The 10,310-nt window shown below is 41.3% G+C and overlaps 1 protein-coding gene across 3 annotated transcripts in view; it reads right to left on the reverse strand.

Annotated features, from left to right (window-relative positions):
• The window catches only part of celf3a (cugbp, Elav-like family member 3a), a 26,721-nt gene extending 16,704 nt beyond the window's left edge, over positions 1-10,017 (reverse strand). The window contains exons 1-3 of one of the 3 annotated variants that reach the window (XR_002760939.2): positions 9,419-10,017; positions 8,343-8,495; positions 6,236-6,318 (exon numbers count right to left, since the gene is read on the reverse strand). Coding sequence is in view for 2 of the 3 variants with exons in the window: in XM_023409864.2 (XP_023265632.1) it covers positions 6,236-6,318; positions 8,343-8,487 (228 nt within the window). In the remaining variant the exon portion in view is untranslated. The remainder of the gene's footprint in view (positions 1-6,235; positions 6,319-8,342; positions 8,496-9,418) is intronic. The other 2 variants (XM_023409864.2, XM_023409863.2) reach the window with 2 other exon arrangements.
• Between the last annotated feature and the right edge of the window lie 293 nt (positions 10,018-10,310).

The following is a 10,310-nucleotide window of genomic DNA, read 5'->3' on the forward strand; positions in this document are numbered from 1 at the left end:
GGTGTTGGTGGCGGGGGCACAAAGACAATTTACCGTCTTTGCCTCCCCTCCGCTCCATCACACAGTGCTGGTCATTGCATTGCGCCGGTCGCCAAGCAACCTGGCATCCCTCGTCCCCGCCGTCTCCAGGCAACGAGACCTGCGACCGTAATCAACCTGCCACCTCCCGCCTCCCCTCCTCCCTCCCTTCCTCCCCTCACTGTTCTGTTCCTCTCCCGTCTCTGATGATTTTGCTCCCTCGCTTCTCCATCCACCTCCTCGTCGCAAATGCACTTACGCTGGGACGCACTTGTGAATTCACCCGGGGGAAAAGAAGAAGCACAGGTGGAAATTGGTATACACAGGCCAAAAAAAAAAAAAGGCAGGAAAAAGGGAGATTAACAGACGCAGATGATTGTGAGCTTGCACAAAGAGTTGGAACAAAGCATCACAGGCAGGGACAAAAAAAGGAAAAAAAAAAAACCAGAGATGCACAAGTACGGTCTGTTAATGTTTCCACACGTGGATGCACACACAGATGCGCACACACATGGGCGGGTAAGCACACAAAGCAGAGAGAGAAACTCTACCATGTCCTGAATTCAGCCAGTCACTAAATCAATCAAACACAAAGAGACTGACAGCAACACGCTTGTACAGTTCAATAATATTTAATCAATGATTCAGTCTTCAGTGTCAAAGCTGCTTCCCAGTGATGCCTCCTCCTCCTACAGGGTTCACTAGTCTGTCCAGTATCGAGACGAAGCTGACATTCAGTCAGCCAACAAAAATCCCTCAAAGTGGGGAAACTGAATATCAGAGAGTAAATTTCTAACAACACTGGAGTTGACTCTCAATTGTTTTGTCTCTTCTGGCTGTTACATATTCATGTCAAGTGTTTGACTCGACTCAGTGGAGCACAGGGGGAAAAGAACTGAATCATGGACAGATTTGTGTGTGTGTGTGTGTGTGTGTGTGTGTGTGTGTGTGTGTGTGTGTGTGTGTGTGTGTGCTTTTTTTCTCTTTACTTTTTTAATGTGTGCATGGTTTACAAACTTTAACTCCACTGCCTGTATTCATGCTATGACCAGTCCTGCAGCAGAGCCCCTTTCCACTTTTGTGCGTGTTCACCTACCATGCACGCACACACGCACACACGCACACACACACACACACACACACACACACACACACACACACACACACACCCCAACCCCCGAAACACACTATTTCTCAGTAACAGATGTCTGTATTTAAGCTGATAAACACACTGCCTCAATGCACCTCCAACCCCCTCCACCCTCACCGCCACCCACTGTTCATTATGTCAAACTTTCATTCATTTCTTCCTTCCCTCCCCCCACCCTCGCTCATTGTCCCACCCCTCCTTCATTTACCCAACTTCTCTCTAATTCACACCCATTTACCACCTCTGTAAATCCAATCTGCATTCATCATTACAGTCGCCCCAGAGTGACGTACAGAGAACGGGCCCTTTTTGTGCTGTCAGTCGTCCCCATAGCGCGTTGATATGCATGCACATGTAAATGAATCGATGCCAGATATGTTCATCCAGTGAACACATTTGCTCTGAGGCGCGCTAATTGCTATCATCATCACCCCTGCAACTCACTGACGTCAAATACAAGCTACATATGGAGGCCCTGCTTTATCTGCTTATTGTCAGATACTCAAAATAGCATGTTCACTGTGCCCCAGTGAACCAAATCTGAGCATCTACTTTGTGTTTTTGTCTTCTTTTTTTTCCTTGTTACACATGAAGTGTCGGTTTCTACCAACTTCTCTGTCTTCATGTCTATAAAAAGAGACAAAAATGCGAAGATTGATTAAGTTTTCAACACTAACAGGTTTATAAGAAACTGTTAAAACCACCCTGCAACTGGTCATAGCTCATGTGTATCTGGAGCAGAACGTTTGCTCAGATATTAAGGGCACAAATTACAACATTCTGGCACTACAACTTCCCATCTCATATCCTGTGTAAAAAGCCTGGGCTATATTTAGCATATGCATTTATTTCAGACTATTGATAAAACCCCTCTGTCTGCTCTGTCTGAGTCCTTATGGCTGAGTAAATGTCAGGCTTAGTCAGATGTTCCACTCAAAGAGGGCTCTTTCCTCTCATATGGGCAGCTTAAACACAGAAGGCCTCGCAGCACAGATTTCACTCTCTCTCTCTCTCTCTCTCTCTCTCTCTCTCTCTCTCTCTCTCTCACACACACACACACACACACACACACACACACACACTGCAGATAGTGAATGAAGAAACCTGAGAAGAGCTCATAATAAACCCAAGAACTTCCATCCATCCATCCTTGCATCCATATCTTCTGATGTGTACTCTCCACGGAAGCACATGCACACAAAAGCAAACAGACAGTTACACACACACACACACACACACACACACACACACACATACACACACACACACACACACACACACAAAAGCACACACCCTTCATTAAACCCTGTTAGTGTGAACACCTGCCCTCCCTTCCCCCGCTGCACATGCAGATACACACCAAACACACAAGCAGCTACTTTCTCACTTGGGCACATTCGCACTATTAAATAGTTATTGCATTTTTAAAAACTGTGAGGCGTTGTTGCAAATATTAATTCAAGTAAGTGAGTGTTGATGAGGAACAATATATTATCTCTGCACTGAAGCAGATATGAGCTTTAGGGCTGCAGCTAACTGTTCTCCTCCTTATTGATAAGGGCACAACTTTGACATTTTGGGAAATACACTTGCATGCTATACTGCTGAAATGTAGATGAGAAGATTACTACTGCTCTTGTGTCTGTTGATATACGAAGCTACAGTCAGCAGGTAGTTAGCTTAGCTTAGCTTAGCATATAGACTGGAAACAAGGAGAGACAGCTGGTGTGGTTCTTAAATAAACAAGATATAACATGTTAATCAATGAACTTTAGAGGCGCTGGTGGGCAGATTTTGAGACCTTTGGACGGAGCCGGACTAGCTGTTTCTCGCTATTTACAGTTTTTTTTTTTTTTTTGCTAAGCTAAGAGAGCCAGATGCTAGCTACAGCTTCATATTTATTGTACAGAAACGTGAGGCATATCAATCCTCTCATCTAACTCTCTGCAAGAAAGCAATCAAGTGCAATTATAAAAATGTCAAACCTTTTCCTTTAATTGACTGATTATTTTTGTTTGGTCTCTAAAATGTTGAAAAATAGCAAAATATGCTCATTACAAGTTCCCAAAGCCCATGGTCACATTTCAAAATGTCTTGCAGACCATAACCTAAATATCTTCAGTTTACTATTATAGAGGCTTAAGAAAAACAGAAAATATGTAAATATAAAAAGCTGGAACCAGTGAATCTTTTAGCCATTTGATCTTGAAAATTTACTTGAATGCTTAATGGATTATAAAATTAGTTGCAGATTCATATTTTCTCATGTCAAATTGTTTCAGCTCCAACAGCCAAACAGCTACATGACTCAATCATTCTGCTCATTCAAACTGATATGTATTTAAAAAGCTGAAATCTAAGTTCGGTTTTGGAGGCTGCTGTGTAAAATGGCTTCTTTTAATGTGACATAACTGGATGTTATTGTCTCTGTGAGCTTCACAACAGCTGACGAGGCCAGACGAACTGGCCTGAGACAGCACAGAGATAAAGCGATAAGAACAGAGGGGACAAGAGTACGAGATGTCCAAGCAGGACAGAATGAGAGTACAGCTCACTACATTTTTTTTTTCTCTCTTCCCAACCTCCATTTCCACACTTCCTCTCAGAATGAATCTGTTTTTACTGCTCCTGCCTTTTTTGTCTGCCTTTCCCTACTCCACCATTCTCTCACTTTCCTTCCTCGCTGTTGGCTGAATGTGCTTTTGACACTCTTCCTCCCCCTCCCACTTAGAGACGGACTCTCTCACCTGAAATTAAACACAAGGCCAGGTGCCACTCCGATACAACCATCTGTTCGCCCCTGCCTGACTTCTGTCTCTTTCTTTTTTTCCCTTCTTTCTTCTTTTCCATTGTTAGCTGAGAAAAAAAAATCAGTGAAATAGCAAGGAGAAAAAAAAAAGCAGTAAGTCCAACTCTTACTTCCCAGAGAGGAGAAATGGTAAAAAAAAAAAAAAAAAAAGAAGAAAAAAAAAAGCAGCACCAAGTGTTAATGACATCCTTCAGCTTTCTCTACATTCAGGTGTGCTTTCATTTTAGCTCTCTCTTCTCGGTCCTATAATTGCTTTCATGTTATTTCTTTTGTATTGCCCTGACCATGAGATGCCAAAGTTAATTATTCTTTGGCAGTGCAGGTGCAATTAGATGACAATTACACCACAGCTGGTAGCAGGGGTGGGAAGCAGTTCTTGTCCATGTGGGCGTGTATGGAGCTAATAAGATGGTTTTCGTCTTTTTTTTTTTTTTTTCTTTTGGCAAGGGAGGGGGAGGGCAGGGAAGGATTGAGAGAACACAGGAGGGTTTAGCTTGTTCCACACGGCTTAGAGGTAAGAGGTTGTGAGGAGGAGAGCTGCTGGGGTAGAAACACAGGGGGAAGAGGGCTTTAGCCATGGGGCATTGGGCCTTGCTGATCCCCTACGTGAGGTCAGGAAGGTCACGCTACTGTCACGCTAACAATAGGATTTCTTTTGTTGCCACCCTAATAACAGCCTGCTCCTCCAAACTGTCTCTACATCCCCCAGTAACCCCCTGCCTGCCATTACAACACTGCTCTACTGCTGAAATCACTAGTCGATCTGCAGAAAATTTACCATCAGTGATTTAAATAATCAAGTAACCCTTCAAGTCAGTTATCAAGAAAAAAATTGCTGGTTCAAGCTTCTCAAAATGTGAGGGCTGGAGTTTGAGTCTGTTTTAATTCTTCAACTAATGATTATCTTTTTTCATCAGCGATTAGTTTGTTGATTATTTTTTCAATTGACTGATTTGTCTATAAAATGTCCAAAAAAGAGGGAATAAATGCCCATCATGATTTCCCAGATCCCAAGGTGTTAGAGTCCATAACACGTCTTGTTTTGCTTTACCAACAGCCTAAAAGTCAGATATTCAGTTTACTGTCAAGTCAGACAAAGAAAAGCTGGAAAGCTTCACATTTGAGAAGCAGGAACACGAGGACGTTCTGCCTTTTTGCTTGAAAAATGATTCAAACTATTAATCAGTTTTAAAATACTTGCTGAGTAATCGACTAATATTTATATCTTTTATGCGAACATGACGAAAAAAAAGTAATTGGCTCAAGATTGTCAAACGTGAATATTTGCTGGTTTTCTTTAGTTAAATGAAAAATCTCTGGGGTTTTCGACTGTTGGTAGAACAGAGACAAGCGATAGGACTACATCTTGGTTTCTGAGAACTTACAAGCATATTTTGTCAGCCATTTAATCGATTATTAAAAAAAAGGTTGACATGTTGCATCAATACTGTAAACAACCATTATTTGCAGGCATACAATGTTTATCTGCTTCCTCAATCTTCCCTCAAAAACTATGGCCATGAACTGCCACTCAGGAGGGGGGAAAAAAAGAAGTGAATGATGTAGATTTCAACAAAAATAACCAAAAGGAAACAGGGTTAAAGCCTTGTTAGTAAAAGAGGAAGCAGTAGCAAGTCTGGGAGCACACTCTGTCTCAGTAATTCCTTGCCTTGTCGCCTTGTCTCTCATATAGTTGGTTATTATAGAGACGCGGCTGTCATGTCATATTTAGCTCTGGAAATGTCATTTGGCAGCACACCTGCTGCCTGGCTATGCTAATAAAGCTAGGTTTAACTTTGATTAGAATTCAGAGGGAGAGATGGATAGAAGGAGAAGAGAGGGTGGGGAGGGAGAGAGAGAGAGAGAGAGAGAGAGAGATAGAAAGACGGAGACACAGAAAGGAAGAGAAACATCAGAGAGAATAAGAACTGGCAAAGTCACTCCAGCAGCGAGCCTCATAGCTGTCTCTTTCGACCCATGACATGTAGCAAGATGACTCATGCCTTAACTGGATGGATATGTCTGGATGCATCACATATGAAACATAAGAGGGAGTGCAGCCTCTGACCTTTATTGGAGCATATCAGCTAAAGGGGGAAGTCGGGCCGATATGTCAAACTCGGTTAATTTTTCCTGTGTCACTGTGTGTCCACGTGCGTCTGTGCGGTGGGTTCAGATAGCCTAGCATGCCAGTTATTCTGCCCCCTTTTATATACATGTGGGATGTTGAGGACTCGAAAAGACAGCGCCACACTCACCCCCGGTAGTGTCTTCTGCTCGTGCAGTGCATTCTGGGCTTTGAGGGCGGACTCACGCGCACAGTATGTCAGGAAGGCACATCCTGGAGACAAAGACAAATGGTAAAAGATCAGCAAACTATAAGTGTATGTATTTTTAATGTCCGAATCTTAAGCTATATATAATGTCATTGTTGGGAGTGCCATGTTATTGTAACTTAATCTTAATTGGCCGTTTGCCCTGAAGGCCTGTAGGCAGAAACATTATTATCCTATTATAAACATGTCATTTGATATATGTGCTCTGGTTTTATTTAACAACAATATGGGGCCAGCGTTATGTTTTTAAAATTTCTGAAAATGCTGCACCTTTTATTGGGTTATCATTAACAATATGTATCTAAAGCTGCATAAAAACAGACAAATAAAATAAAATAAAATAAAAAAACAATGAACAACTGTCATTTGGATCTATGGGATTATTAAATCATAATACCTGGAGACTATTCAGACACAAGCAGTCTGAATGAGTATTTAATATCACGCTGTTCAAGCAAAATGTATGCAGTCCCACATAATAGAGAAAGGCCTTCATTAACCTTTAGGGCTCCCACAAATCATGAATATGTAAATGTATGCAGAATAGGTGTTATAGGTGTTAGAGGACTGATACCACCTGGCCCTATACGTCTCCCAAATGACTGATGGTTTATGTGGATTTATAAAAGCCTTTGTTTTCTGTGCTCATATTTGTATTAGAAATGACAGTAAGGATCATTGTTTAGCTTAGATCACTTTACCAACTTAAGTCCATCTGTCAAACAGGATTTTAACTGTGTGAAGGGGTTTTTTTTTCCCACAACATGAGAAACCTGTTCGCCACTTGACGTACAGTAGCAGTAACGGCTGACACCAACACTTTCAAATTGACTGATATCACCATATGAAACCAATTACGTAGTGACAAAATACTTTTTCTAAGATTGATCTTAGATAACTACCTCTCTGGTAATGGTAATCAACTCTATGGAGTGAAAAAAAATGATAACAGTGTGGTTCATTCTGTATATTTTCTTAATTCTAACAGGTTAAAATTATTCGCTCATTCTTGTAGCGTATGATTTTTGATTTGGGAGATTCGCCTGTTATGTCTTATTTAAATGCTGGTGTTGGTGAACAACTACTGAAAGATTTTAGCGAAAAATGCCTAAAATCAATTGTCTTTCAATTTCTATTGTAACATCATGTGGTAGGTGTGAATGGAAACCTCCCAGCATGCACTGGGGCGAGACAGTCATGAAAAAAAGTCATTTTATGTGTTAATTTGTGTTTTACACTATGTTCAACAATATATCTACCTCTTCTTTCAACATTGCCGTTGTTGGAATAGAGTTAGTGAGCTCCCCGGTAAGACTTCCTATAACAGGCTGTCTGCGGTTCAGGAGCGTGTTGGCCATTAATCCAGGAGCCGGTGGCAGAAAAGCCTGGTTCTTTCTATTGTTCATAGTCAGGACACTAAACTCAACTTGCTCTTAATGAGCAGACTGTAGCTTGCAAAGCATGGCAGTGTGAAAATACAATACTACACTTTTATATGTGGTCATATCTAAACAACAAAAAAGAAAAGAAAAAGAAATTACCTATTAAAACTAAAACAGTTAACCCAATTCCGGTAAAACAGTTATTGTTTGATTTGTTTGAGTTTTTCCATGGAGATTAATGAGGATTATGTTGATTCAACTTGAAAAGATTTAGTATGAGTCATTACCTCAATTTTTAAAGATGAGTCAAAGCTATTTTTTCAGTGTAATCCAAAACAGAAACCATGACTAAAATATATGGAAATGTGAGGACACAAACTTTCCACCAACTGTGCATTAAACATCGGGTTTTTGGCCTCACAGGGATCCTTAAAGAGGCTCCAGAGGGACAACAGCTAAATAGGGAATAGCCTCACTGATACGTAATGGGAAGTCAGTCATAACTGGAAGACATATAGAAGCTGCTATTATAATGACATGTTTTGCTCTCACTACTACCTTGCCTCGACATGATGAATACTAAATCCACATCATACTGGGCTCTGAGACAGAATCTTCTCCAATAGTAAACAGTTCTCGGCCCTTACCTTTGTGCATCCCTGTATATTTGTCCTTTATCACCGTCAACTCATAGATCTTGCCAAACTGCTCGAAGATGGGCTTCAGGTCCTTCTCCTCCAGGTTTCGGGGTATCTGCCCGATGAAGAGCTTGATTGCGTCAGGCTCCTTCATTGAGAAGTCTGGGGAGGAATAATAACACACACACACACACACACACAGAGAGTGGAGGCGGTCAGGAGGAGCAGACAGGAGCCTGCAGGCTTAAATTCACACTGCACAGGAGGTGCAAACAGGAGGCCGGGGATGGAGGTGCAGATGGGAGCATTCAGTGGGAATGGGAAGCTGAAATAATAGTTTCTACACCCTCTGAGATATGGCAGACCTAATCCTGTGGTAGATTTTAGGAGTATATCACACAGATATCAAACTAGAATGCATTAGTATTCGCAGTGAAACACATGTACTACTGCTACTATACAGAATATTAAATTGATATATTAGTGGATGAAAATGCTTGGTAAGTAACGCAATTCTACTATGAACTCACTGTTGACTGTCACATATACATTTTGAGAGCTATAAGAACTATATATTCTATAGGAATAGTGATGTAATCTTATTTTAGAGGGGTTTGAAAACAACTAAAAATATTTTTTGACATAATTTCACACATCTGAAGCCACTGCTTTGTGTTTATTTGCATAAAATGCTTCCCTAAATAAAAATGAATGGCATACAATTTAATATGTAATCTCATAACTTCCACATTCCTGGCTTTACACTGACATTTGGAATTAATATTCATGATTGATGGCTACAGAGCTAAGATATATTCTATTTGCCGAGATAAAGATAATTTAAAAAAAAAATTCAAGTCACATCATTGTAAATAGTAAACACAATGTTTCCTCGCACTGAATTCGGTCTAGGCCGCCTATCTTCAAGCCCCCTACAGAAACATGCCAGTGTGTCTGTCAACACAGCTGGAGACCTGCGCTCTCTTTGTCAAGACGTGGGTGACAACAACAATGACCCGCACATGATTTTACACATTTGACAAAAAAACACAAACCAACAAACAGTTAAAAAAAAAAAATCATACCTGTGGTGCTGCTCGTGGCAAAGAATCGGCGGAATCAGTGGATGCCTTTCTTCTTCCCCCCGCTGTTCTTTAGTTATTAAAGCTCAATTATTCAATTCATTTGTCTCTAAGAGCGTCTTTGAATCCTGTAACAAGTTAGGCCTGCACCCCCCCTATAACAACACAAGTAACATCCAGCGACGGTCCTTTATTCGGCATGAGCGTGTTTTTCTAGACCAGCTTGTTGTTTTTTCCCCCCTGCTCTTTCCTGACAGATGCTCCGTTTGTTTTTTCAAATGAATATGATATAAAAATAAACAAATCCCTCACTGGCTTGGCTAGATGGAGAGTGTTGAGATAAATTGATATTTAGGCTTCCTTTCAGTATACCGTGGGGAATTGGCAGTCTGGTTGGTTGTCCTCTCCCTCTCCCTCTCCTTCTGTGTGTGTGTCTGTACTCCTTTGACGTCGTAAGCCGGTGTCTCCCTCCCTGTCCATCTCAGCTCCATCCCTCCCCTGGGCTGTACGAGCCGTGATGTCTGTCGCCGGGGACCGTCGCTAAACTACCCGCCATGTGACAGCCGGTCAGGCCGAAGTGAGAGGAGGGAGGAATAAAAAGACAGAGCACGAAACACAGTCAGGGTTGTACAGTGTGATGTTAAATGGTTGAATTTGCTTTATTTTAAGTCTAAGTCGTGTGTGTGTGTGTGTGTGTGTGTGTGTGTTTCCCCCTAATGGACTTGCAGATTGTGTTTCTTTATCTTTTGATGCACCCTTATTTCCAGGACAAAATGTTCTTGAATGGACAATTATTTTTATATTATCTTGTTTTCCCTTGCTCTGCTTTTTTGCAAGACTGTTATATGAGGAACTGCGCCTTAAGATTACTTTCATTATCAGTTAATCTGCCAAT

Source organism: Seriola lalandi, unplaced genomic scaffold (assembly GCF_002814215.2).
Source record: "Seriola lalandi dorsalis isolate HSWRI2012SDOR001 ecotype SW California unplaced genomic scaffold, Sedor1 jcf7180002054408, whole genome shotgun sequence".
Classification (NCBI taxonomy): Eukaryota; Metazoa; Chordata; class Actinopteri; order Carangiformes; family Carangidae; genus Seriola; species Seriola lalandi.